The sequence below is a fragment of the Syngnathus acus genome, chromosome 2 (genome assembly GCF_901709675.1).
Source record: "Syngnathus acus chromosome 2, fSynAcu1.2, whole genome shotgun sequence".
NCBI classification, from domain to species: Eukaryota; Metazoa; Chordata; class Actinopteri; order Syngnathiformes; family Syngnathidae; genus Syngnathus; species Syngnathus acus.
The window spans coordinates 5,163,434-5,191,416 of NC_051088.1; the positions used below are offsets into that span (position 1 = coordinate 5,163,434).

The window sequence follows — 27,983 nt, forward strand, 5'->3', positions numbered from 1 at the left end:
AGTCTGCAAACCATATCACCATATCATCATAATGGTAAAATGATTCATGGGCTGGCTCAAGTTCATCGTTATTTTGTTGAATGCTGGACATGAGCAAAAGGCTCCTTTTAAATCCCATACAAGCAATAAAGACAATGTATTGTTGAAAATTTTACTTTGAAAGCATATACTAGTATTTTATTTTTAAAACCTTATGAGAAATTGAGGATGAACAAAAATAAAAGCGAAATCCAATATGGCAATTACACAAAAAGGTTTACTGATATCTTTGCATGGATCTCTTTTTAGTAAAGTCCTGCCCTTGTGATTAAGTTCTACGTGGGGACAGAGGAGTACAGAATGCAAACACATGTACCTTCACACCCCAAGTAATAAGACACACTCCTGTCAAAATGATGTCGTTTCTCACAGAAAGGCCTACACCGATTTGAGATGCACATTGAATGTGTCGTGTGAGTATTACATCCCACGTATTAGGCAAAATAACTTATGGAGCGCTGCTCATAATCTCGAAACATTTTTCTGTACCGTGACTCACCCTTAATGGGTCTGGAGCCACATGTGGATATCTACTTCTAACTAGCACTTATTTGAGTAAGATTGACAAATTATGATTTGTTCCGATTGGTCAAATTGTTGACGGTGCAAATTTGAAATGAATTAGATTTAATTTTGTTGATCATTTTTTTGGGGTGGGCTCAGATGTTTTCTTTTTAATTGAGTAGCAGGCCGCACTGGCTGTATTTTCCCTACCACTGCTTTAAATTATGCTACAAATGATCAGGTTCATTTAGAATGGTGCAAAGCATTGCTTGCTCTCAAGCATCAATGCAATGAATGTTTCCAAATGTTAAAAACTGTTAAATTAGAAACCATTTTTATGCATAAGGCCTTTCTGATGTCTCTTACAGACATGTTCTTGTCAGTTCCAGCAGATAAATAGAACTTGATTGGAACTCAAAATGTGGCCAGTTTGTGAATCATTTAGGGTACGTCAGGACACGGTCTATGTATTGCAGAGTACGAGGTTAACTATTCCATGCCAACAGATGCTTATGTGTATTTGGCACAAACACACAAGAAAAGAGAAAATCAAAAAGGGAATATGAAGAAATCTGTTGTTTTATTGCCTCCTCCAATGAATCCGAATGCCAAAAACATGCTGTATAATGAAGTACTAATAAGAGTACATAGTGGCAGGATGATTACATGTAAATAATTGGAACGAATCAAAAGCCGTCTGGAGTTTAACTTTTTGCTTTACAATGCAATGTTTATGCTTTCATGACAGGCTGGAGCTCTGTGTTGGTGTGTAGCGTCTAGAAAAACTGACTTAAGATAAGATAAAGGTCATTTGATGTTGGAAAGTGCTACACTGGTACGAGATGTGAAGGAAAAGCCCTCACCGTTACTTTCTGTCCATCATTCTGAAAGTGTTCAACAAAAGGTTCCCGAAGGTTGTTCACAAATGTTCCAAATGGTGTAAATAATTCCCTCTTGCTTTTTCTTTTTTTTTTTTTTTCAGATGAAAATAAAGACAAGTCATTATTCAGAACCAAAAAAATGTGTTTCCCTTGTACTTTCACTTTACTTACTGTTAAAACACAAATATTTTGAAACTATGTAGTGAAGTAACTTTACACCTTTTATTTCAATATCACATATTTGGAACATATTTTTAGTCTCACCATATATTATAAGTAAAAAGTAGATGAATCAAATCACTTTTGAATCAATCATGATTGAAACTTGCCAATTTCACCCAGCAAAATAGGTTTTCTTTTGAACTTATAATACAGCTTCATAATAGTACATATTTGGCTGTTACAATATGGCCGGTTCTCTGAAAGTGTGGTCCATTAGTGTGACCGAAAAATACATTTATTCAAAACCAGGTCAAAATGTATACTGTACTATATGCTTTTAATCAAAGCTTCTGGCTGCATGCTAAAAATTATATGTATGTTGAACGAACAGTGAGGAAAGACAATGATGGTCCTAAAAAGGGATGGTTACCTCATAATGATAGGGTGGGCAACAATTTCAAGGACACATGCAAAATGCCAAAGACGATCAACACAAATACAATACAGATGACTCTTTATAAAATAACTTTATGTAGACAATAAAACCATGTAAAAAATTTAATCATTCATGCAACCACTTATTACGCACACTAGTTAGCACAGAGCATTCAAATGGTATAAAAAGAAGGAAACATTTATTTTAAGAGACATATTGTACTATGTGTGAAAATAAACGGTAAACATTAATGAACTAGTTTGGGGAGGTAAAACACCAAACCAGACATTGAACAAATATATCGGGACTCTTGACAATATCAGTTCTTATTGGGCCGGATTAAAGAACAGAGTGGATCATTTGTGACCCTCGGGCCATCTTTTGCTCACCCCTTGTGTGGAGGTTAGACGGAAGTCAGCTGCGGGTCTTTACCCAGCAGCTGCAGCAGGGCCCGGATGGGCTCTGTCAGGTCATGGTTCTGAATCAGCTGGCTCGCTTCCAGTGCCATTTGTCCAAATTCCAGTGCCTGTCACACACACATGCATACACATGCACGCAGCAGAATCACAAAGACAAGCAGCGACAGCGTCACACTATAGAAAAGGAAAGCAGATTTATAATAACTACAATCTGACTTTACTCAGCCCACGTTTTTCCTTCTAGACGCCACAACCTGCTAAGCTATTTATTTACTATGATTTTTTTTTTATTTATGTACAGGATGTGTAATACAAATTACAATCTCCCAATGAGAAATTTAATGTACATTGTTGTGTATATTTTATGTCGCGCAACACACAGAGAACTGGATGGATGGACGGACAGATGGACAGACGGACGGATGGAGAGCGGGAAGGAGCGAGAGATGGATTGATTTAAAAAAGTAAATGGAACTTAATTCTCATCACTTTTCACTAGACTGTACTTTTCAAATGACAGCTCCTGCACCACAGCCCGCAAACAGAAGCAAGATGTGATCATGGCGTCCCAAGTTCCTCTTGGACAAAAGTCGTCATCACCCAAAAGAAGGACAGTAGTCATTATAGCACAGCAGCAAGTTTTGAGTAGCTTGAGGAAAGTGAAAAAACAATGGAACGATTAAAGTACTGTATTGTCCTCACATTTGGGCTAAGGAGTAATCCAGTTCGCATCGATGTCTGCTAAGGACAAAACAAAATGTTTATATGCTTAAATATAATACCTTTAAAGCACCCTAAATTCTCAGTTAAGTGCACTAAACCAAAGTGTGTAATAGCCAACAAACAAACATTGGTGTTGTATACGTGCGGCTGGCATCTATCCTAGTGTGTATCTGTGCCAGACACGACTTAAGCTTAATGGAAATTAGAGATGTAGATGAAGTTTACGAAGGTGTCAAAGTCAGCTGTCTGGTAGGGAGACATATGCTGAGATCAATTGACGGCCTCATTGAGCGGACAAACAATTTCCATCTTGATTCACTGGATTACCTTAAATCGCTACACTTACACAATACCATGGAAGCCAATACAAAAGCGAATCTGATTTCAACAAATTACAATATTGTGGCTTCGTTTAATTTTGGCTGTTGAATTTTAGAAAAGAAATTCACATGATCTTGGCACATATATATATTTTTTATGAAATGTTAGGACTTTCTCAAATTCATGTAAGGTCATTTTCTTTAACTCATTTAACTTGCAAATAAATGTATGTGTAATGGCCTGTGAAATAAATTACAATATTATAGGCAAGCAACTTTACCAGAACGATGAAAATAATATAAAATCAACAAATGAGCTGTATCTAAGCACAGATATCCGGCTTGTTTTCGTATAACCCAGTGTGCATGATGCAGTGGAGCTACCAGTAAATCCCTGCTTCATCTTTAAAGCTTTAACAATCACAGCTAATCTCACACGGAGACAGCCGACGAACGGAAGAAGTACGCCTGGAGGTAAATAGGGCACTGTGTCACGGTGTTAGTGGTATACTGATTCCTGCTACTCTTGGCAGGTCACTCACCTTGACTGTATCCCCACCCAGGAAGGAGAGCATGGCCAGGGCGTGGGCCACCAGAGCCTCAATACCGGGTTCCTTTCGGGTTTCGTCCTGCTCAAAGGCTAAAATGGACCTGAGCATCTTGTCCACTTCCACTTTCTGACCTTCATCTAGTTAAAGGGCGATAAAAGACACTCTTTAGCATTGTTGTACAGCATGACTGTACAATGGCCCCATTAGATTTGTAGTTGAGCTGAAGACCATTCAAGCTTTGGGCCCTGGACGAGTCATCAGACAACACAAATAATTTAGAAGCCTTCCCCACCACCGATAACATGTACAATTGGGAAATATGAAATGTTGTATTTCGGGGGGGGGTCTTGAGCTGTTTGGGAAATCCTGCTCTGGTGTGAAGCATCCACAGACAAATTGCATGACAGCTAACAAGCTTAGTGTCATATGTAGGGCAGCAGCTGCGATAGAGGCTAGTAGTGCGGATGCCGCACAGCCAAAGATGTGTCAACGGCGCTCTCCTACCATGCGTGCTGTAAAGCTGAGATTTAGCCTTCCGGTTGCACAGCAATACAGCTCAGCTAAATTTAGCCCCGTTGACCTTCTTTTTCAGTGATACATCAATGAAGCTGTTTTATCACGAGGAGTGTCGCTATTGTGATGTCATATGGTCAATTTGATTAATTGTGCATGGTTCCAATTTGAAGTGTTCTCAACAACAAGCGAAGTAATATGTGTTTTTAGCCTTTTTGCATCACACAGCAACATTGCAAGATGCCTTTATTTCTTAAATATATGGATTTTATATTTAATACAGAGCAGTTTCAGCTACACAATCCATTTAAAACCACACTGGAGCCAATCCCAGTTGACTTTGGATGACAGGCGGTTGACACCCTGGACTGGTCGCTACTGGATTGTAGGGCACACAGACAAACAACCATTCACACTCACATTCAAATACTCTATGCACAATTAAAGTCTTCAATGAGCCTGCGGTGCATGTTCTGGGGATGCGGAAGAAAGCCCAAGACGTGCTAACTACTTGACCGCCATGCTGCCCTCTATTAAAAAAAATTGATAGCTCTTTTGAAGTAATTTTCTTTGGGTGTTTCCGTCTGACGTCATGTTTCAGCCTCAAGCATGTCGGGACTGACCCATGTGAACTTTGTCTACCATCAATGACTATACGGCCATGGGATGTCCAAGCGGTCCCGCTGGTTTTCATTGTTGAGTTTGTGAGATAGCTATATTAGTTTGTAATGTTTAATACTGACTTGTCGATATTTGGTATTAGTGTAAGATGGCAATTAGAGGAAAATATGGACTTAAAAAAATCGTATCCACTAGAAAGTGTAGTTTTCCTGTTTCAGAGGGCAAGAGTAAAGATACTACTGGACAAGATGTGAGTATTTCTATGTTATCTTGACACACCAAAGGAGGGCTCCAGCATGTCAGGGTTCTTCTGCATATTTTGGATGTGACTCTGCAGGAGTTTGGCCAGGTGGGAGTGCCAGGTTTCTGCCACCTAAGGAAAAATATTGCAATTGAACAGAATTTGATCACGTTGGTAACATCATCACTGCTAGCTTATATGCATCACCTCTGTGTACAAGGAATGAACAATAGCCGGTTCCCCCAGTTTGACAAACACAGCAGCCATGAGGAAGTAAGCTCCACATATCACAGTGCTATCCAGACCGTACTCCTCACTAGCAAAATATACCTGAAAATATATTCGACAGAAAGCCTCATGTGAAAATGTTGAAAGTACGCATCGACAGAGTTTACTCGTGACGACACGCACGTCGTTGGCAAAGTGAAAAAGAGCTGCCTCAAAGTGACCCGTAGCCGTGTGGAGGCAGCCCATGCTCCTGTGCAGTCGGTGGTGAACCGCATAGCCACATTCGGGGCTCTTCAAAACCGCCCACTCCGCCTGGGACAGCAGCTCCGCCACCAGGGCCAGATTATTCATGCCTGCAAGACACAATCACACAAATACCAATGTGGCTCACAAGAGATCGGACGAGCCGGGGGCAGCGTTCCTCACCCATATTAGCATCAGCCAGCAGCAGGTAAGCCGGCACCAGCTGGACTGTGTTGGGTCCATACACGTCAGTTGAACAGCGCAGGCAGGCCTGGGCGGCAGGCACAGCCTCTTGGTGCTTCCCCTCAGAGAGCTTGCTCTCTGCCACCAACCGGCAAATCTCTATCAGCTCTTTCTGCGCAAGAGTTACAATTCAAATTCATTTTGCCTGTTCTATGTTGCTTTTACAGCAGCCCGTAGGGAAAAGTAGGAAACTAATTTCTGGCAGGAAGTGCTATCTTTCATGGCCTAGGGATGTAATACTTTTACTTGGCATCAGACCTCATTTCTAGGTGCATGTTATGGCCTCACCGTTTTGAGTAGATTTTCAATGCGGCCGGCTCGTTGCATACTAAAAAGCGATGGGGTGCGAATGGGAATGAGCAACTGACAAATCCTCTTGTGGATACCTATCCAGTCAGATTGCTGGTGGTCTGCATCGCTGCCAGGTGAAAGAAGAATCGCAGGTTAGTGTTTGACAACAACTTCTTCAAGGGGTTATTTGTAGTTTGTTGTTGTTTTTAGAAACCACAACCGGAGAGATTGAAGATCAGAACTGGAAGATGGGACCGACGAGGTGTCAATGATTTGTGGTTTGTGCACTCGGAACCTCGTGCTGGCACCTTAACTCTTCAGATTTACTGATACCAACTTGATCACGGCTGTGTTCATTTAATGGAGAATTTCCCCTCCCCCCCCCTCACACACACACAATTTTCAGGGTTTTAAAATATAAAAAAAATAAATTACAGTACACTTTACACACCCTATTTCTCGATGTAATGAACAAATATTTAGACCCCGTGACATGCAAGTGAACGCCTGACCCAACGGTATGTACAAAATTCAGTCCCATGACAGCTGTTAACAAAACATTATCCTGATAGTCTGATTCATTCCTGATCGAAGTCCCAACTATTTGCGCACAGGCTTTGCAAGGATCCCTAGGTGTGAGTCACTGATTCATTTTCGGATGTATCATCATACTAAATTGCATGCTTTTGCTCAACGGCTGCTGTAATTTTCTTCAGGCTGCTGCAACTGGGTTTTGGCGTCTTGTGTTCCTTTCCACTCAAGGAGCACATGGGACTGCGGTTTCTGTGCCGGAGACTGGAGAAGATGGCAGCAGGCAAAATACTTTGGCCACGTCGCATCCAAAAGTAACTCTTAAGGAGGACACTTGAAATATAACTTAAATATCTAATTGTGGAAAACTTCTGCATCAATGAGGAGTTCACCTTTGGTAATCAAATTATGAGAAACGTCAAGATGCAGCAGCACAGTTCTACACCACAACAAACTATCTCTACAGGAAATATGGATAATTCATAACAGTTCTAGTCAAAATTGAATACTGTGTTTGCAAATGCAGCATTTGCTGACATAGCACTCAAGACTGTGCAGATGTCATCCAACTCTGGTACTTCCACTGACTAGGTATGAAATTTTAGAGAATTTTTCAAAGTTGTAAAGACCAAAGGTTTGGGATACTGACAAGCCCGAGGCACAAATGGAAAAGTAATTACAGCTGATCTGTCATTTTCTGGCTAAATATAAAAACAATGCTTGACTATAAAGCATTTCGCCACAGCGTGTGGTTGAGAGTGGGGACCTCACTAAACTGTGCGCACGCAGACACATGAAGAATCATCTTTATTTGTCATGGCTGCACAAATACACAAAATCTGACCTGTGGGTGTGACTGGTTGTTTGTTTCGTTGTGTGCCTTGCAACTGGCTGGCGACCAATTCAGCAACCCCGAACAGGATAAATGGTGGTGAAAATGGATGGAAATGGATGACCTCTGGCTTTGACCCATTACAGTCGTGAGCACAGCAAAGACAAGTTGTTAGTGGCACACAGGTGCCCATTCTGTACTTGTACACAAGTACTCAGTGGGAGCACTTTTGCTTATTAAAGGTTTAAGGATGCGCTGGAGGGCATCATCACATCTAGCAACGACAACAGGGGTGGGGCAACGTTAAAAGGGGCCTATTGAGTTTCTCAGTCAACCTTGAAAAATATGATGCAATCCATCCATCCATTGAATCATCGAGCAAATTATACTATTAGGACTTGATTTCAAATAATATATTCAGCTAAGCTGAATAAACATAAAGTAACATAAAGCTCAGAGAGGCAAGAAGTCACATGAATAACAAAAAATGTTCCAATTTCATTTCCATTCTGGCAACAACTATCAAGTGATGTTGTAGCCTCCACGTGAGCAACACTGCTACCTAGCGGTCACAGCCCTTATGTGCCTTCTGAATTTGTCATGGAACAGGTTACTGCAGCCTATTTACAATTTGCACGTATTTGCCATTCGTTATTTGTATTTCTAGGAACTTCAACTTGTACCTCACTAAATTTCCTAACTACTTTTTTACTTCGGTTAATGCGTGACCAGCATATGAAGCTCAAGCTACAAACACAGAGCTGAATAATACCGTCTTAAACTGTGACACTTAAATAAACTAATTAAATACAGATACAAGTAAAATATAGAAATTCTACCCACTCTCTATAAAACACGACTTTATTTATATTGAAGTGTAATGTCAGAAAATAACTTTTGATATTAAAGTACATCAGTTGTCAGAAACAAAAAATACTCTGTAGTATTCTACAAAGTGACTTCAACCAGTTATTGTTAAGCTACTTATAACTCAAGTGTCGCTTTATACACAACTGCGTGTAATGCTTGTGATGATGTTCGGATGGTTGTTTCTCTTACCAGTAATAGGTGACTCGACACCTGCCGCATTGCAAGTAAGCTCTTTTTTGACACAGTTCACACAACTTTTCGGTTCCTTTGGGCAAAGCCAGGGGGATGATTTCGGTCGATGGTAGAACGCCTTGCGCTCTGGACTCCATTATTCATCCAGGACCCAAATACACGGGCGCACGCCAAAAATTACAGGACCCTCGTGTTCAAATGTTATTATCCAAAATGAATTCAGGAAACGAGAACTTATTGGTATTGTTTCGTATTTGTAGGATGCAGTTTTTTTCTGCTTCAATGAATCCACTACGCTCTCACGCGTGTGACGTCATAACATTACGCGTGTTCTTTGTTGTGTGTTTGAACAGGTCACCATTGAGCGCGTTGTCTGAGGTCGTCATGGTAACGATCAACACTCCTCCACACACTTGGGCCACTGGTTTGCCTGATTAGGTTCTGCCAACTACTCCTACTTTTGTATTCTTTCTCTACTAGAGACTACTGTTTTTCCTTGTACTATTTTCTTCAATTACAACAAAATGTATCTTCGACTACTCCTACTACGGCACTACCACTACTACTACTACTACTACTACTACTACTACTTCTACTCCTACTACTACTACTACTACTACTACTACTACTTCTTCTACTACTACTACTACTAGCAATACTATTTTCTTCTATTAGTACTTATTTTAACACAAGAACACGGAAAAATTGGACTGTAAAAGTTTAAATTAAAAAATATATATATTTTGGGGAGTTGAGTCTAACTGTTAACGAGGTGTTCCGAGGTCGGTCCAATTTTTCGCGCTAATTGGGTTGTTTTTAACTCAGTATTTTTAAGCATGTGGGTCACTACAAGTTATATAACGTAATAGTTCTTGTAATTATTACAAAATGTGGTTTGGGCTTTTTTTAGGCTGTACCCAGTAACAGACCCTCAAAAGAAAGCACTTGTACTCATTTCTTTGACTGACATTTAATACTATAACAAAAAAATTCTACAGGTACAAAAATAGATATCTGCATGCATTTTCCTAAAGAGTGTCCTACGTATTAGATATTTTTCACATTGGTGTATGTTCAACAATAAAAAACATTCAGGAAAAAAATAGCATTTTAGCATGCAAGCCTGTCTTCTGCTATATCGTGAGTAAATGTTGAGGATTCAATCCCTTGCTAACAAAATAGATTCTTAGGGTTATAATTGTGTTCACTTTGAAGAAACAAAATTCCATTGACCAAAGCACAGAAGCAAGGAATATAAATTTGTGCTAAGCCTATCAATATTTTCCATCACTGTTGACATTGTGTTGTTTTGCATGATCACTCTTTCTTGCGCAAGTGGATGTAAATGATGCCGCTGCAGAGCAGGAGGGGCACACACACCCAGGCTAGGATGAAGCAGTAGCCAAAGTGTCCCGAAGTCAGTTCTCTGCTGTCCTGGAGGATTTCCTTGTTGTGTAATGTGTAGATGAGTGCTGCAGACAAGGCTGTCAGGCCTGAATACAGACATTGAATAAATTATGTTTCTTTTCTCTTCAAACTTTGAGTCCCATCTAAAGATGTATGAGATGGAAAGCTATAGAAAGCTTTTCACTTCATTGCACGCTGTTGCTGTGGCAATGCGCTGTTTGCTAAGGAAACACTGATTTTGAGCGTCTAAATATGCACGAAAATGCATGAAACGTTGGAAACCTGGTAGAAAAATCCATATTTTAGATTTCAATTTCCCAAAAATTCTAAATCTAAAGTCTAAATCTGGACAGAAACTCGGGAAACTGCACACGCATCAGGCCTGGCATTTTAAAAATATATTTTAGAGTGTTGTTGTCCTATGTGCCAGTACCCCAACATGTCAGACCCACTACAGCATTGAGGCTAGGGTTGCGAGGGTCCTTTGTAGCCGCTCACAGCTGTAGTTGTTCTATTCCCTATTCTTATTGTTGTCCACTTTGTGCATGTGGCACACGCCAGCTTTCAAAATGGACGCATGTTTCATCTAAAAAATAGGTAACGCCTCCACATTTACCTGCAAACACTTGACACAGTCCAGTAAAGTAAAAGAGTCCACCCTTGGACATGGTAAAAAGTTGACCCAGAAAAACCAAGAAGGAAACCGAGGAGAAGACCACTGAGAGGACCATCAAGACCTGAACTGCATGAAGCCACTCTGCGAAACACAAAAATGAGTTTATTCATTTATTTATTTATTTTTGTTAATCACTTTTTAATTAACAAAATCAAGACAATAGATGTTTGTTACCAGTTTCTTTGGAGGACGCACATAACCAAGTTCCTGAGAAGTTGTCGTACCGACAGTTGTACCACAGATCCGAGTTCTCCATCCCGTCCCACACCCACCAGGACTTTGAAAGAAAATATTTGCCACGTTTTACAAAGCTCAATGCATCAACACTTTTTGACATTGTGACCTACCTTCTCCATAGTCGAGATGAACAGCATGGCCAGGGTGATGAGATGTAGCAGAGTCACAAACATGAGCAGGAAGGCCATTTTGTTTTTGTCTGTTAACAACACAGAGTCAACGAGAACAACCAGAGAAATGCATTTGGCATACCGCGTGTGTGTGTGACCAAACCTGTTGGTTTTGCAGTAAATATTCGTTTGGGGACTCTCCTGTTTTCGTAAAACAGAAACTGGAAAGTGTGAAGAGATGAACACAAAGAGGTTTTTGTGTGGGAACACGCACGAAACAGTGAAATCACTCATTGCTGTAACTTCAATCTGAGTGGAGTTGGAGTATGAGTTGGCCAACCTGTGGCGGGGTCCTAGAACTCTACACGAGGCCAAAATATTTACCCAGTTCTGTGTGGACTTTGAGGGGTTAAATTTAATTAAATTAAACCCGGACATAAATGACTTTGGTTTTCTTTGCATTAAACAAAATAAAAAGTAGAAGAAAAAAAGAATTTGTCACTGGATGAAATTGTTTGTGCAGATCTTTATCATAGGAGAGGCCCCTCTGAGTGGGTGGTGGGTGAAATTATGTCATTACACTAATTTTATCCATCAAAGGAGGAGGAATGGAAGGTGATAATTTGGATAAAATGAACAGAAACAAAGTACTGCAATGAAACAGTATTCCTTGAAAATAAACTGAAGGTAATCTGTAAATGATTGTTAAAAGTTTAATTATGGGGGAACGCACATTATTGGTATTTGAACGACATACAGTATCTTATTACTACAAAGTATTGACATAATGTAATTTAATTTATGTAATTTAATTTCTAAAATATTCAGTGAGTTACAAACAGCTGTCCATAAAATGCCTTAAAAAACAAATCTGCCTCCTTACCCTGATTATTGCTCTTGCTCTGATCCAGACCTCGAGAGCAGCTTCTTTGCTGTGATTTTGTGTCCAGTAGGTGGTCTTCTCCTTTCTGGGCTTGTCACGCCCCTTTTCGTTTCCCACTCACTCCATCCAAACTTTCCAAGGCCAACGCCCATTTCCTCTGTGCACAACAGAGCTCTATTTTTCTCCGCCTCGAGATACACCACAGGACAACTCCACCTTCCACTAAAAAAGCTCCCAACTGGAAACACCCTTCGGCAATAGGCAGCATGTAGAAATGACACAAAAACATAAGGGGTGATTTATAAAAGTCTCCAGTGTGTATCATGCGGAATCTATTTACTGTATATTTTGGGACATCTGGTTCATAAGACCAATAGTTGTACACATACCTCACTCTGTTGACCCACATTTTGCCATGACCCTTGTAAATACAAGTCAATCCAAGCAAAATGTTTTTTTAATTTTTGAAAAATGCAAGTACTGTCATTTTAAATCATAAATAGATTAACAGATTTGATAATTAATTACTACATTTATTCTGCAAAGTACATTAAAGAGAAAGGCTGCAATTATTTTGGGGTCGCATCTGACTCATGAAATCCAATTATGAAATTTGTAAATAATACTAGCAACAAAAGCATGGCATTAGCACTGTTAACAAGCCAAGTTCAGCCATGGCTGTTGTGTTGGTAGCATGACTTGTTCATAACAAATTGTTAAAATTGATTGGTTTGAAGTTTTATATTTAGAAACGTACAGTCAATTAAAAAAGAAGTGAGCAGAAATATTGGGAATTTTGCATTGCTTCTGAATCTTTTCAGCTGCCTGAGGTATCTGGAGTCCTGGGCATTAGTTTTATTTTCCAAAGCTGAATAATATTCTATAATAGCTCCCGATACCCAACCTAACAGGTCAGTGTCACGCTGCTGCTGTTTGAAGGTGACCAGCATGTGCCCGAGAGCGCACGCCAAAAAAGGAATCACACCTTGTCAGTCATGCTTGATATCTCTGATAAGTTGTTGTTACTCCTGTGTGGTGGTTTCTAAAAAAAAAAATCTGCAAACTTTCATTTGAATTTTAGAGCACATTATTAAGAAAGTGAGGTGCAACATCAATCAAAAAATAATAAAAATAAAATAACAAGCTACATTACATTAAATAAGATATGTAATTTATAGCAGTATTTACTACATAAAATGATAACGAATGAACAAATACAATAAAAATATATCAACATTAGAATAAAAAATATTATAGAAGTTAAATCAACTTAAAAATACTCAAATTAAAAAGGTGCACAAAATGTTTTGTCTTTTTTCTTTTTTTTTTTAACCCATCTGTGGTGTAACACTTTGAAACGCACATTTGTACATGACGTGAGTATACTGTGCACACTGGTCACATGACGCAGGAGAACAAAACCATGCAAAACATGTGTTAAGTTATGCTCTCAATGATATGTTGTTTCTATTCAATCGAGGGCACCTCCGGCAGCTCTTCGCTTTGACTTGGACATCCACTTTTTCATTGATTTTCATATTACGTATTTTATGTGCCCTCTCTGCATCCATTGCTGCCTGGTGATCCTGAAAGAGGGATCCTTCCATCTGTGGTCCCTTCTCAAGGTTTCTCATTTTTCCCCTGGTAGGGTTTTTTTGAGTTTTTCCTTGCCCTTTTGGGAGCTTAAGATCAGGGGATGCTTTGAGAATAATTGTCAATTGTTTGTCTATGTGAAGCCCTTTGAGACTGCTTGTGATTTAGGGCTTTACAAATAAACTTGACTTGACTTCTATTTTATGTTTTGATTAATTGTATTTCTTATTTATTGGTATGACCTAAATTGTTGATTGATCGTCCAATGAAGACACCGGTGTTAAGTGAAGACACCTAGCTGTGTGGGCGTGTTAAATAAAAAGCCCTCCTGAGTGCAGCACTAGTAGTTGCAATGAGTGGTATGTTAACAGAGCTGAGCGACGTTCTTTATTTTTATCCAACAAGTTCGGCACAATTGCAAGGGTTTCACACAAGTCCCTGCTGCTAGATGGTAACTCTGCCAACAGCATGGGTTTAACCTTATTACGTAGCTACCACATAGCAGCTGCAACAAGGTCAATTGAAGTACAGCATCTCATAAAACGTGGAAAATGTGTCTAAATAGACCTAAAAGATTACATCCAAATGCTACAGAAGGAAAAGAAACAAATGATACAACTGTACACTACAGCCACAACGTTGCACACACCCACTGTTGAAATTGTCTACCTAAAGAATAATAAGTACACAGTATACCACGATGCTGTTTTGTCTATTTGTCTTCCTCTGGTGGCGATGCTTACAAACTTCACTTTGGTATGTACATTGAGAGTGTCCTCAGTTTAACCTCACTGCACACTCGCGTGACAGTACTCTGCTTGGAAATCACAGGTTTAATTTTGATGAACCAGAACTACTGATTTAGAAAACTGTGTGCAGATTTGATTGGCAGGCTTTACATAGAAATGGGAATTTTATTGACCAAAAACAACAATAATCTAACATCCATATACATGAACTGGAAACAGTTTAGCCAGGACACAGATAGAATATAATGCACAGAGAGACAATAAATGTAACTCTTTAAGTAATGTAACAAATATTAGAATTTAGATTGTGACTAGGGTTCGGGTTTCAAAGTAGCGTTTGAAGTCAGAGTTAGGGTTTTGAATTTCAATGTTAGGGTTTCAAGCCTGAGTTAAGATTTGTATGATTTCAAATCGTGGTTTCAAGCCAATGTTAAGGTTTTAAACAAGGGTTAAGGCTTCAAATGAGTGGTTCAAAACTGGTGTTAGGGTTTCATGGAATGTTAAGTGTTTTAAAGTCAGCATTCAAGACAGTATTAGGCTTTCTACAAAGAAAAATAGAGTTGCCCCGATAACTAGGGTTGGGTTTTTCGGGATATTTTCTGGCTTGGGTTATGGTTGGCAGTGTTTGAAATCACCCAAGCCAGACGGATCCTTGTCCCCCTCCTACGAAATGGTACGCTCCGTTGCCTAGGTGCGCGTGGAAGCCAGTTCACTTCGCTTCGTTTTAGCACGCACAACGTCACCCGTTTGCTTAAGTTAGTTGTCGCTGAATGGTGAGTAAAATGTTTCACAGCCCTCAAGACACAGCTCCGAAGTGTTGCGTTTATTTTCCTAATGTTCTGTTACCACGGTGGTCACCAGCTTGACTTCAGAGGAGAGTCTGACTAGCGTTAGCTGGTTTAGCGTTAGCGCAGCATTTAAAATTTGCAACTCACTTTGTCATTTGCCTAGCACATAACCCAATGGGTGCACAGTAGATTAAACTGAACACAGGAATGTCGCGTTTTAAAATGTGCTTTCGGGGCTAAACCACATCTTGGCCGAGCTTGCGTGGGCAAAAGGAATGCAAGTGGTGTGTAAGTCTGCTGGAAAAAAAAAAAAGAACCTTGCTCCTCCTTGTCAGACATTTTGAAAATTTAAGAAAATAAAGCTACTGAACCCCACATTAGTTGCAAGAGGTGGACAATGAATGATGAGTAGAGGACTTTAAATACACAATGTAGACATCACTTGGATCTGTTTAAATCCTTACTTCAGCATTTCAGTAGATCTGTCAGGACTAATCTCAGTCTGCTTTGGGCTTCGCATTGGATCAAGTCCTCTTTAACAAGAATCACAGATTTTCAGACCGCTTCTTCCCGCTTAAAGGTTATGTTTCGTATACTCTGCAGCAAAGATGAGGCGGAAAAGGGATTTTAAAGATAACTTTGGCACATGACATCCAACTGGCGTACGAGGACTAATCGTCATCTAGAACCCCTCCAACCACAGAAGCCAGGCTCCATCCCTGCCAGATGCTGTTCCATACAACTTAATGTGTCACCATGGACCACAAAGAGGTAAACCTTTCAACTGTTGATGTGCCTGCTTTTTTTAACAGCCTACTTCGGTTTGTTTCTGTCACTCTATGACATGCAGTCAGTTGTAATGCACACTTGTGATTCGGCCTTTGTGCCACTCATTGCATCTGCTTACTACTTTTTAGAATATCAGAATCCGCATGGCCGTGTGGTTACATCTGGTACCCTTGGTCACTATAGTTATCTTTTGGCTGCTCTTGTAAACGTTATCGTGTCATTCAGTCCCTTCCTGTAGTAGTATAGCGTAATTTGTGTAGTGTTTAAAGACAACATGCCCCTGAGACATGATACACAGCTTGTTACAATATGCTGCATGTCACTGGCCTCATGAGGGGCCAGCTCGAGTTACACGGCCTGTGAAGTACGGTATTGAGTTCAGCGACAGGTGTTTAGTGTTGGCACACCATTCTGAAGTTGTAGTCATCACCCATGTACTCTATGAAGCCAGCATCAGCTCCCCACAACACTGACAGGACTCTTTATTTTAATTTAATTTTTATTTTAATAAGTGCTTAATTTCTACATTCGCTATACCCTCTTCTAACTACCCTCGCCGCTTTTTGCACTAGCTTTCATAGGAGACATGATTGATTACAGATGAAATTATCAATACGCTAACGTGCAAACAGTAACACAGGAAGTGGCCGAGCAAAGGGTAGAGACACGTATCACAAGGTCACCTGACACACTCTGACAGAGTTGATCACGGATGTTCGTAAGTGGAGGCAAAAAAATCTTTAGGCCCCGGTTCGTATCTCGAAATGTTCGTAAGTATAGGCGTTCGTAGTAGAGGTTTCACTGTACTTTTAAGAACCAGGGATAAAGCCCTGTCACAAATAGCAAAAAAAAAAAAAAACGTGAGTAATTGACACCAGCATACATAGTATTTTAGGGTGTTGTGAAAAGAGTACACAAAAATTGATTAGGTGAGGTTTTCAGCATATAGCTAAAAAGAGGTTTCACAAAAAAAAAAAAAAAAGATGGGTTTGTCAATAACAAACCACCACTCAGCAGGGGTTCACTCTTTATTTAAATCACGCATATACAAACTAGACAACTGGAAGTTATTGCATGAGCTTTTGTCAAGATTTATATTTTTTAAGGAATCCTGACAAATGTGCTTGGTCTTTTGTTCTCAGGTGCATACAGAGCTGGACCAGATATCCGCACGGCTCCAGCAGGATGGGTTGCTTCCGGAGGCTAGTCCCGAAGAGCGCCAGTGCCACCTTTGGCGGCGGCTCCTGGACACTGAAGCGGAGCTGCAGCAGTCCTCCCAGGAGCTGTGTACTTTGCGCTCTCAGCAGGCCAACGAGATGAAGGAGGTGAGACTCTTTGTACAGATTGTCATGTTCCTACTCATTCAATAACCAATTCATATTGGTTAATTAATCAAACTGGTGAGGGAGATCAGAATCATTGCTGCCTAGACCACAGGAGGAAAGGGCCTCTCGGTCACTCAGCGCTAAGTTTGTTTTATTGTTGTTGTGATCAGTTATTTGCTACTGTGTTTTTTAAATTGGCTGTTTTGTTTCGTTATTTGCTGTTCTTTTGCACTTTAAGACACAATGACAATTTTTTTTCAATAGGTGAGAAACCTTGGCAGAGGTCTGCTTTTTCATTTTTTTTTTTTAATGTTTTTGTTTCTTTTGAAATGTGTGCTTTTGCTTGTTAGGTGGACAGTTATGTAGAGCATATCCGTGGCCTGCTGCAACAGCGTGAGTGCATAACTGCTGACTATGAAAGAGACAATGAACAACTGCAAAAAGAGCTCCACCGCATCAGACAACAACAAGGTGGGTCCAGTGCAACCTTGCTGTACACCACGTTAATGTACTGTGTGAACGCATTCTGCTATGTTCTCTGCTTACAAAGAATGTTCGGGGTGAAAGTTCGGGTGAATTTGACCCTCATTAAACTTTTGAATGCACGTTACGTGTTTCAGTACTTTTTGCACAACTTGCTGTTTTCTAACAATGAGCTGAACGGCGAGATTTGCAACACGTTTCAAATTTCGCTCAGACTTTTTGTGAGTAGTCTGCAAATTATACCTGTTGTCCTGTGAGTCTTATTTCCCCGTCTTGTTTGACAAAACCTCTCTTATAGAGATTCAGAGCAAGGAGCTGGCAGAGATGTTGGCACAGGAAGACCTTGGGGAGATGGGCTTGAGCAGCCCCAGTGAGCAGGTAGCTTACCTACTGGTGGAGAGGGCAACACTCCTGGAGAGGCTTGAGGCTGCTGAGAGAAGGCTGGAGAGGCAGAGCTTGTCTGGCAATGTCAGGGATGTCCAGATACAGGTGAAGAACATACACTATTTAAAAGCTCTCCTTTTGGTCCATATATTTTGTGACTTCTATTATTGTCAGGCACGAAAAATGTGATTTTCATCATCATCTTATTTTTATGGTGCATAATAAAAGCACAATTTAGAATACAGTCAAAATATTTCTGAAGTGATTGAGCCTTGATGACAAGACAAGAAATTACGTCATTATTTCATTATAAACTCTTTTGCCTTCTACTGGTCAAAGAAACCAGTGTGAAGCCTTCCCGAGCCTTCTTTTGTCCTCTTCTAATCTTAATGTATTGTCTGGGGTGCTTCTGCACACACCGGTTTTTGCTCTCAGCAGGGTCCATCCCAGACTCCTTGGAAGAAGCTGTTTGGGCTGCGCAAGTCTGCTCAGAACAAAAACAATATTACCCCTGTAGGTTCCCTCTCAAGACTAACTAACTCAACTAACTTTGCCATGATTTAAAACAACAGTATCTTCTGCGGCTGGTTTCGCTGTGGCATTGCTTGTTACTACTGGCAGCTGCATGAACACAGGAATGTTTTTCCTCACTAACGTCCTTGTGATGAAAGCTGATGGGCTGCAGGGCCACGTCGCAATTGCCAGCATGAGAGCTGTTTGTTGTTGCACTTGTCAAGGTGAATTGTAATACAACCTGTCTTCTGATAGCTCTCACTACTTTGCAGATGTGCAGCGATGATGAACTCAACTCAATCTTCAAAATGCATGTCACTGACAACACCCACTTTATCCCCTCACAAGCCCCCTGTCTGATCAACCCGTCATTAATGCCTGTCTGGTCCAACAACAGGCACACAATGAGGAGCTGTCTCGTGAGCATAATGAACGCCGGCGGCTGGAGCGTGACTTGGAAGAGGCGTCAAGCAGGCTAGAGATGGCTCATCAGGAAATCCGAAGGCTCAACAATGAGCTGGACGTGGCCAAAAGCAACAGCCTAGACCCCTGTGGTGTGTTTGTTACTCTAAGAACACTAAATACTCCATGTATGGCTTGCAGGTCAACATGTCATGATTCTTCAGCTACTGTTTAGCTTCTGCTTGCAACTGTTTTGTCTCTACAGTCATCTGCAAGGAAAGAAAGTGTATTTGTACTTTAAATACAATGTTTTTAATCTCAGGGTCTGAGCTTCAGGAAACACTCCAAGAACTAGACATTCTGAAGAGAGAAGTGGACAAACTAAAGCAGTGCGGTGAGAATGTGGACATTTTCTCTTTCACACTGTACAGTTTGTTCTCATGGGGCGTTATTTCATCTCAGTGTTACTAAATTGTAAACAGATTTTCTTTGAAGAGGGGTGGTTACTCTTTGATTTTTTAAGTAATGAATGTTCGCAAAGTAATATGCTTTCAGTCTAAGTAATATGAACAGGATGTCATATTTTTTTTAGATATGATGAAACTTCAGCAGGCCAAAGACGAACGAGACAGACTAGACGTTGACAACCAAAGTCTCAGGGAGATGGTGTCCTCTTTAGAGTCTGAAAAGAAAAAGCTTCTCGTGCAGGTTAGTTTTATTGTATAAGTCTTTTCAAATTTAGACCAAACAGCAGCGTGTGATTGTGTTTGTCCAGTTGGAAACAAGGCACATGAACAAAGATGCTTCCTTAAAAGAGGATGGGAGGCAAAACGGCAGGTGCAGTGAGCTGCACATGTCTGGCATTTCAACCAAAGATTCTGATCCAACTCACAAACGGTGAGCGTGTAGTCTTTCACAATGCTCTTTTCGTCAATGGTATCATACTGACTCACCCTATTCTATGCCAGCTGTCATGCAGCGATCGAGGACAAACAAGTACAGGTGAGAGAGCTGGAGCGTCAACTCCAAAGGCTACGCAAGGAGCAGGAGGAGCTGGAGGAGAGGAATGAGGAGCTGGAGGCTCTACTCGGCGAGGCCCAGAATGCCAGCAAGGAGGAGAGGCTTCGCCATGACGGAGATCTGGAGGGACTACATCGACGGGTAATGATCGGCATTAACCTCTCCCTCTCCCTGCAAAATACTGTATATTAGGGGAGTGATCGTTAATATTTTGACAGAATAATAGAAGGTTGTCAGTTTGCCATTGGGCAAGTCACGCGAGTCCTTTATTCAGAGAGAGTTTAAGTTGGCATTTGGGGCCACCTACTCAGTAATAGGTATGAACTGATCATGCAGATCAAAAACCTTGAGGGAGAGCTGAAGAAGCAGGAAACTCAAGAAAAGCTGTTAAAGAATGGCGAAGAGGTCAAAAGCACAGAGTCCTTCTTGCAGCTGGTAAGAAATGCTGTGTGATAAGAGTTATTGTAACAGATATGTCACTATAATGTAAATACATGAGAATAGTTTGTATTTACTGTAAACATTTACTTTTTTTATTTTTAATATTTACTTCCCTTTTTGCTTAGAACAAATGGTAGTTTGTTGTCATTTTGTCCAAGACACTTTTGAAAGAAGTGGCAGGCATCATTTACTGAAAAATTTCAGTGTCAAAAAATGCAGAGCAATGTTACCTAAAAAAACCTGGATCCAAAATTTTACAGGAACTTTTTCTGTCCCATCCTTCCACAAATTTCGGTGGAGGGGTGACAATAAGATCTGGGTAAAAAGTAAGGAACTGGCGCGCAAAGCAGCACCAAACTGATAGTCAATTTTGAATCAAGACATGACTTTGAATGAACCTTTATGTGATTGTTTAGTGTAGAAAAGTTAATTACAATGAAACGGAATGCTTGTTTGTGGCTGTATATGAAGCACCTACGGGACAGTGGCCCAGAGAGAATGGCTTTACTGGAAGCTCGACTGACTGAGGAGAAGGACTGGAGGAAACAACTCGAGCTCGACCTCAGTGCTGCTCAGGCTGCCTTAAAAAAAGACAAAGAGGTAATTATAGATTACATGGCTCCGTTTTATGTGTTGCATGTTTCTCACTGTGTAAAAATTGAAACGGAAACAAGACTTTTTTTTCATTCCAATCAAGGCTTTGCAGATTGGTGAGAGAGAGCTGAAGAAGCTAAGACTTGAGGTTAACAGTCTCACGACTGAGTGCCAACAAGGGAAAACCCTCATCAAGGGGCTCAACCAAGTCAAGGGGGAAAAGGCAGTTCTGGAGGAGAAGGTTTGCCAGATGTTTTCTTCACATAGTAGAGTTGCTAGATTTACAATGAGCTAGACTCCCAACTAACTTTATTCCCATCTTGTTAGGAGGTTGCATGAGCACAGCACAACCTCGTTTCTGGGTCTTCCTGCAATATATTTTTGTTATAAACCAACACATGGAAAGCAGGACTGAGATATCATTCTATGCTAAAATTGACATGCATAAAATTTGCAATTTTTATGATTGAGTACAGAATGGGGTCTTCTAAAACAATCAAATCAGGATATGCATTGAATATTAAAAATAGATATATTGCCATGACCATCTGTGTTTCAGTTAGCCCAGATGGAGCGAGCTCACCGTCGACTTCAGAGTGAGTTGGAGCGTCACAAAGATGCTAATCACACCCAAAAGAACCTCCGGGATAACAGAATACAGGTGGACCAGCTGCAGGAGCAGGCTGAACAGCTGACCAACCAACTAATCAGCCTTCAGAAAGAACACAGCACACTCAGGTCGGTGGAATTTCACGTATGGCTTGGAAATGCTGAAAGGAGAGAAATGACTGGCCTATGAGAGGATGGCTCAGCAAAGCTTTCTTGTTTGGCTTACATTTTTACCTTGCCCAGGAATGAAATGGCCTCTGAGCAGCGGCAGGTGGTAGAGCTGCAGGCCAAACTGAGCGACAGCATCCAGAAGAAGCTGGAGGTTGAAGAGGAAAGAGTGAAACTGCAGCTTGAGATACAGCACCTCAAAGAGCAGCTCCAGCAGCATCAGGGACAGCTCTGTTTGGATAATGAAACACTTTGCGGCAACCTGAAGTCACTTCGATCAGAGTCAGCTTTTGGTCCAGTGGAGAAGACCAACGAGAAACGCTTGGATCAGGTAGCTGCATTGAATTTCTTCTGGCAAATCCTTAAGCGCAAAAGAAATCCTATGCCTTATACTTATATATAATAATTATATTTTATACAGTAGTTGTAATGCAAGATTAATATCAGATCGTGAACAGATTTATCCCTAAAGTGACATCCTTAGCATGTTCTAGCATGTTTTGTGCTGTTTTTGATGATCTGAATACAGTGCAAGAGGTGTAATTTTTCTTCTTTTTTCATTCGGCTGGGTTTGTATTTTACCTTTAATAAAATTTAGATAGGGCGTTTATATGAATTTTTTTCATCTCCTCGTTAGTCCCTGGGCATAGTCCTGAGTCAGAAGGCAGAAGAGGCTAAACATTTGAAGCAGGACCTGCAAAGGGTACAAAGTCTATTCACCTCTGCAGAACGAGAACTGCGCTACGAAAAGGAGAAGAACTTGGACTTGAAGAGGCACAACACCCTGCTGGACAATGAAAAACTCAAGGTGTGTTTTGTATTCATTGGACAGCTGTGTAGTATTTCTTAGCTAAGGCGTAGTGCACTTATAAGAATTTTTCAAATCTTAAAGGATTTTGATTGCAAGTTTCATACAGAAAAAAGACATTGGGTAGGACATATTTTATTTTCTGATGCCTCCTCGTTGGTCAGTTCTTTGATTGGCTGCATTCCATTCTTGCCACAGTTTACGGAGTCAAAATTTAAGAGTAGTTTTGCTTACCATTCACATGAAGTTTTTAAGATAAATATTGGCTAGGTTTGTTGTTTAAGCTTGTCAGCCCTGACCTAATATTGGCCCCATTATCAGGACAAATCCACTCTTAACACACCTCAGACGTAAAGATAATCTCATAGGACAATCGTAGAGGACATAAGGTTGTCGGGTATTTGACATCCTTGGGCAAGAAGGTGTAAGATCAGGACAATCACAGCCCAACTGTCTTCGTGTGTACCCGGGCTTAAATTCTCAATGGAGGAGTGTTGATATATCCAAGGAAATCAAATTGGCTCCTTTAGATTTCTGCAGAGCTGAACCAGGCACAGACAAAGCTGGCCCAGGTGGAGCAGAGTCTTCACACTCAGATGGCTGCATCAGAACGTCAGCAACAAAGAATCAGAGAGTTGGAGCTGGAGCTGGCACGCAATTCAGCTAATCGCAGCGTCGCCAAAAGTCTGCAAGAAGAACTGCAGGCTGAGAGAGCAAAGGTCATTACTGCTGACAAAAAGGTCAGTAAGGAGTGGAGGGGACTTAAGCATTTGGCTTGACCACTATTTTTTGATTAAAGACAAATAAAGGTCATTGTCCTGATGCACACAATGCACGCATTACATTTTAGTCTCTAAATCTAGAAAAACTTTGATGGTTGTGTTTCACCCAGCTGATTTTGGTCAACGTCTGTGCTGTCTAAAAGTTCTTTTTAAAAATTATTTTACAGGTTATTATCAGCAAACAAGCTATTTCTGTCTGGTTTTAGCAATATTTTAGGTGGTGAGTAGCGCCTGTTTGTCAGTTGCATTTGATTGTACCGACAGGTGGTGGAGCTGCAGCAACAGCTCAAGACGACACAACACCGGCTGCACATGGAGGAAGCTCGATCCAGCGAGAGCAGCCGCCTGGAACAGGACAGCAAAGATCTGTCTGACACTTTGACCTCCTTGAGAGCCCAGCAGCAGGAGGACCACATCAAAAGGTCCTAAATCAGAATTGCCAACCCAATGCCCCGTTTATCTCAAGCTGACCTCATCCTCTATCTTGTCTTTTTCAGGAAGCTCTTAGAGCAGCGTGAGGAGGAGCTCCAGCACCAGGTACATTCCCTGAGGTTGAAGGAGGCCTCGCTCACCAGAACCAATGCCGAGCTCAGCCACCGAGCACAACAGATGGAGGCAGAACTTAATAAAGCCCGAGAGGAGGTACAGAATGCCGTATGTTGTTACCACTAAATGACATTACACACAAATAATTACCAATCATGCACAGAGAACATTAAGGTGCTAACTTGAGTTATTATAGTTGTAAGACAATGCACACCGACAAAATGACACTTTACAGCACTTTCGCTGAATTAATAAAATTTGTTGGAATGCGGCATATGGTCGGCGTATGTAAATAACCCAAAATGTCGTCTCATGAAACGGATTAGCGGTGCGAAATATTTTTGTGGACCATTGCCTTTACAAAAAATATATCTTTTTTACGTGTGCATTGTTGGAATGAAAGTCAGTATTCTAATACTTTTGTCAATAATTTGTCCCTGGAAGCTTTAATGATATTTTGTGCAATTGCAATGCTTTGATCGTGTAGTAACTTAGATGAACATCATTGAAAATACTGTGGCACCATTGACCTACTTTGCTATGGTATTAATTGACATTTTATATTTAGATTCATCCAAAGCCACTCATTAGAAGAATTTTGAATGTAATATGATTTTTTTTCCAACATGAAATACTGTTATTTAAAATTATGAGGATCTTTTAACTGCAATCTTTATCACATTTTTATGATTGTTACTACTTCTTAATTCTTCATTTCCCCCAGTCTGTTATTTTTAATTCCATGCTGGTATCCCTGATGTTTGATTCTATTGCACTGTATGGTGTGCACCCCAGTGGGTCTCCTTAGAGAATCCTGAGATGTTTTTGTCCAGATGAGACTCGTGTCAAAGCTTATTTGTCTTTCAGATAAAAGATGATCAAGCCTCTTGTCGCAGACTGAAGGATGATCTAGCGGCCAGTCAGCTAGATTGTGACAGAATGCAGGGAGAGCTCAAGCAAGTTTTCCTGCAATTGAATACATACGTCAGGTGAGCCCAAATGTTATTCTAACATGAAATGCAACGTAATACATTTTTTATTATACACATTGTCTCAGCCAAATAAGATTATACCATGAGTCACATGCCTAACTGAGATGTCCGATAGCAATATTAAGAGCTTCATTGCGACTCCAACTAGGAAGTACGATGAAAAACAGAGTAGACACAAGAGCAAACTACATCAAGCCAAGCAGGTCTTTCTCCAAGCCACTGCACAGCGGGACAACACCATCCAGAAACTTGAGAATGACTTAGCCCTGGCCACCAGTCTCTTGAACAAGGTCAGCTATTACGCTGTCACATGCCACCATCTTGTGTAACTGACTTGGATGTATGTCCTGGCGCAAAAGTGCATGATTCGTGAATTGCACAGGGTTTTACAAATCCCCTGAACCTTACAGGAAAAGGAGAACATCCATAGTGTAATGGAGGAAAATGAGAAGCTTCTGGAAGAGAGGAGGAGGCTCTTGCTGAAGATAAGTGAGGCGGAGGAACTGGGCAGCAATGGCATGAGGGCAGCATCCACTGTCCAACATAGGTATCATTCTGTCTTGTGCATATTTACCATTCTTGCCATTGAGAAGGGCTTTGCCTCACTTAAACTAGGTGATAATAGAATATTTATATATATAATTCATAGTAGATGAACACATAGTGAATATTGTGTCCCTCCAAGGGTCATTGTCTTAGAGGCAGAAAACGGGCGACTGCAGGATCAAACTCTAAGGCTGTCCAGTCAGGTCAGTTCCTTGGAGCGTGCCTTGAGGAATGCCCAGTCCTTCAACAGCAATGAGGTAACGCACACAAACAAAGTGTTCTAGCTCAACATCTGATTGATGAATGACCAATCAAAAAGGCATGGCTCAGTACTTTTCAGTGTGTCCCTCTTCTGCTCAGTTTAACACATTCATAATGTCATTTGAACAGAATTCCAAGAAAGTTTTTTGTGACAGCATCATGCAAACTTCGAATTTAAGGTATGGATGTCACGTGAGAGAAAAAGCATGACTTGAATGATTTCTTTCACGAGACGCGTTCTGCCCTGTCTCACATCTGTATTCACCAGCCTCACGTCCAGTTCCTATGACCCTTGGGAGTTATTGGACGCAATCTCCCGCACCAAATGTCAGCATATGTCGGAAGGCACGCGAACATCTGTCTCCACGCAGCAGCCATCAGAACAAGGCTACCTGAACCTCGTCTCCCCATTGCTCCCTCCTGATGCTATCCTGGGAAGTCCAAATAGCAGTGATGACACATGAGGCACCAGCACCTGATGACGCAAAAACAAAGGGTAAAATATAAGTGGAATCAAAAGTAGGGGTTCACTGATCACAATTGTTTGCCCATCACCCATCTTTACAATGCTTGACCTGCTGATACTGATTTTGTTTTTGCAAAATGAAAAGCCTATTAGTAATCGCACAGCAGAAGACAGTAGCTGACTTTTTCCATACCTCTGCAGAGGGAGATGAGATTGATAGAGAAGATCAGATTTATTTTAAGGGATTGGCCAATCGCCCATTCCCCAAAATTAAGGAAATCAGCACGGATTGATCAGTGCACACCTAATCGAAAGACTATAATAATAATAAGAAGAAGAAGAATATACCAAGAGAAGACTTCCACTGCATTTATGGAAAAGGGGGATCAGAATGGCAGATTATGACAAGAGGAAAACAGGACAAAATTATGTCTGGCCAGTGAATGTTGAAATGATAGTACCTGACTGAGAGTTCAAACAGCACTTTACAAAACAGTTCAGTATGTTTACATTTAGGGAAATGTAGCCGTTGTGAATAATTTGCATTTTAACTCTTTTTTTTAATTTTTTTAATTAAACCACAATTTGTAATTTGGTGAAATTTTGCCAATGCATTTAGTGATAATAGTGTTGCAGACACTTTTGCCTGTGTGATTATCCATGTCATAGGATGCACTAAGCAGCCACAACATTCTGCCAACTTACACTGTATAATGATAGTAAAAACAGGAGCTGCATCAAATATTTTGCCTTTACTAAGCGCTGGCGTTTAATCCAATTCATTTGGAGGCTTTATCAATGAGGGCTCTTGGACAAAGTGCATCATATCATTGTCTTATTTGACCAGTTGCTTAGGGATAAACAAGGTTAAATCAAATAGCTTGGGTGTCGCACTGCAGTCGAAAATGCAGGGTGGGCATAGTCGAGTAGACGACCTCCAGCACGCTATAAGTAATGTTTCATTTTGGTTGACACATTCAGATTAGGTTGCATTAATTTAACAACGTTTTCAGAATATTTGACATAGCTCTTTATTGTGCAAGTGGTCATCATATTGTGGCTGGATGATAACTATACCAGGTGTCTCTTCACTGTTCATGCTACTCCAGTATTAATGATGAGATCATTTTAAACGTCAAAAGAGGAAGTGAATGCTGCTTCTTTCATCTGCCTTGAGTCTCCAAGCACGATTTGTTCATTCCCAGGAGACTTTGTGAGAACAATTATTACTCGTAATCGAACACTAAGTAGGACCTTTGTTTGATACAATCACCAGTTGCATTTATTTTATACAATAGGTACAGAAGGAACCAGTGTTGGCTTAAATGTGCCAAAATGACAAAGTGTGACTTTGTCTTGCTGCTGTGTGTCAAGGTTGATAAATAGTGTGCGTAAAATTCAAAAGAACCTTGACTCAATGTTTTTTTTTTATAAACTATTTTCATAAATAAAGAACTTTACACAAATTGGCTTTTTTCATCTTGCTTCACATGTAGAGTCTCCATTTCAGACAAAACGAGCAGATTGCGCTGAATTTAAAACAATCTCTTTATTAAACAAGGTAAAGATAC

At 40.6% G+C, this 27,983-nt stretch overlaps 3 protein-coding genes across 8 annotated transcripts; 1 reads left to right on the plus strand and 2 right to left on the minus strand.

The window, feature by feature from the left end:
* Positions 1-281: 281 nt before the first annotated feature.
* zmynd12 (zinc finger, MYND-type containing 12) lies at positions 282-9,162 on the minus strand. 2 transcript variants are annotated; one of them, XM_037271939.1, is made up of 8 exons: positions 8,838-9,160; positions 6,413-6,542; positions 6,065-6,236; positions 5,822-5,991; positions 5,618-5,740; positions 5,449-5,542; positions 4,027-4,172; positions 282-2,548 (listed from the first exon to the last, which is right to left on the minus strand). In XM_037271939.1, exons 1-8 carry the CDS (start codon positions 8,975-8,977, stop codon positions 2,426-2,428), a joined length of 1,098 nt encoding a protein of 365 aa, XP_037127834.1. In that variant the 5' UTR covers positions 8,978-9,160; the 3' UTR covers positions 282-2,425. The 2 variants fall into 2 exon arrangements, with proteins under 2 accessions (XP_037127834.1, XP_037127825.1); XM_037271930.1 differs by having other exon boundaries at positions 5,618-5,991; positions 8,838-9,162.
* Positions 9,163-9,794: 632 nt separating this feature from the next.
* On the minus strand, positions 9,795-12,299 carry LOC119134851 (epithelial membrane protein 3-like). Of its 2 annotated transcripts, none has more exons than XM_037271955.1 (6): positions 12,154-12,299; positions 11,434-11,491; positions 11,271-11,359; positions 11,098-11,200; positions 10,864-11,004; positions 9,795-10,333 (listed from the first exon to the last, which is right to left on the minus strand). In XM_037271955.1, the coding sequence occupies exons 3-6, from the start codon at positions 11,346-11,348 to the stop codon at positions 10,158-10,160; spliced, it is 498 nt and encodes a 165-aa protein (XP_037127850.1). In that variant the 5' UTR covers positions 11,349-11,359; positions 11,434-11,491; positions 12,154-12,299; the 3' UTR covers positions 9,795-10,157. The 2 variants fall into 2 exon arrangements, with proteins under 2 accessions (XP_037127850.1, XP_037127861.1); XM_037271966.1 differs by having other exon boundaries at positions 10,158-10,333; positions 11,434-11,471; positions 12,154-12,284.
* A 2,856-nt stretch (positions 12,300-15,155) lies between these two features.
* On the plus strand, positions 15,156-27,878 carry ccdc30 (coiled-coil domain containing 30). Of its 4 annotated transcripts, none has more exons than XM_037274488.1 (26): positions 15,156-15,268; positions 15,887-16,054; positions 17,215-17,397; positions 17,748-17,868; positions 18,179-18,369; positions 18,703-18,777; positions 19,175-19,331; positions 19,502-19,573; positions 19,772-19,887; positions 19,955-20,076; positions 20,148-20,340; positions 20,536-20,634; positions 21,112-21,240; positions 21,338-21,475; positions 21,794-21,972; positions 22,087-22,342; positions 22,649-22,819; positions 23,350-23,559; positions 23,866-24,023; positions 24,099-24,243; positions 25,015-25,136; positions 25,288-25,429; positions 25,550-25,686; positions 25,825-25,942; positions 26,076-26,125; positions 26,215-27,878. In XM_037274488.1, the coding sequence occupies exons 2-26, from the start codon at positions 16,040-16,042 to the stop codon at positions 26,408-26,410; spliced, it is 3,495 nt and encodes a 1,164-aa protein (XP_037130383.1). In that variant the 5' UTR covers positions 15,156-15,268; positions 15,887-16,039; the 3' UTR covers positions 26,411-27,878. The 4 variants fall into 4 exon arrangements, with proteins under 4 accessions (XP_037130383.1, XP_037130391.1, XP_037130409.1 ...); XM_037274496.1 differs by having other exon boundaries at positions 18,179-18,348; XM_037274514.1 differs by lacking the exon at positions 20,536-20,634.
* The last annotated feature ends 105 nt before the right edge of the window (positions 27,879-27,983 follow it).

Excerpts from the sequence above, each read along its gene's own strand:
- LOC119134851 (XM_037271955.1), bottom strand. The coding sequence starts at position 11,348 with ATGGCCTTCCTGCTCATGTTTGTGACTCTGCTACATCTCATCACCCTG. Across the intron at positions 11,005-11,097 it reads TGCGTCCTCCAAAGAAACTG|AGTGGCTTCATGCAGTTCAG; the intron begins GTAACAAACATC and ends TGTGTTTCGCAG. Across the intron at positions 10,334-10,863 it reads ACTGTGTCAAGTGTTTGCAG|GCCTGACAGCCTTGTCTGCA; the intron begins GTAAATGTGGAG and ends GTCTGTATTCAG.
- zmynd12 (XM_037271930.1), bottom strand. The coding sequence starts at position 8,977 with ATGGAGTCCAGAGCGCAAGGCGTTCTACCATCGACCGAAATCATCCCC. Across the intron at positions 6,543-8,837 it reads TGTCGAGTCACCTATTACTG|CGATGCAGACCACCAGCAAT; the intron begins GTAAGAGAAACA and ends TTCACCTGGCAG. Across the intron at positions 4,173-5,448 it reads CATGCTGGAGCCCTCCTTTG|ATGAAGGTCAGAAAGTGGAA; the intron begins GTGTGTCAAGAT and ends CCCTTTAACTAG.
- ccdc30 (XM_037274488.1), top strand. Across the intron at positions 20,077-20,147 it reads TCTGATCCAACTCACAAACG|CTGTCATGCAGCGATCGAGG; the intron begins GTGAGCGTGTAG and ends ATTCTATGCCAG. Across the intron at positions 25,943-26,075 it reads AGTCCTTCAACAGCAATGAG|AATTCCAAGAAAGTTTTTTG; the intron begins GTAACGCACACA and ends TCATTTGAACAG.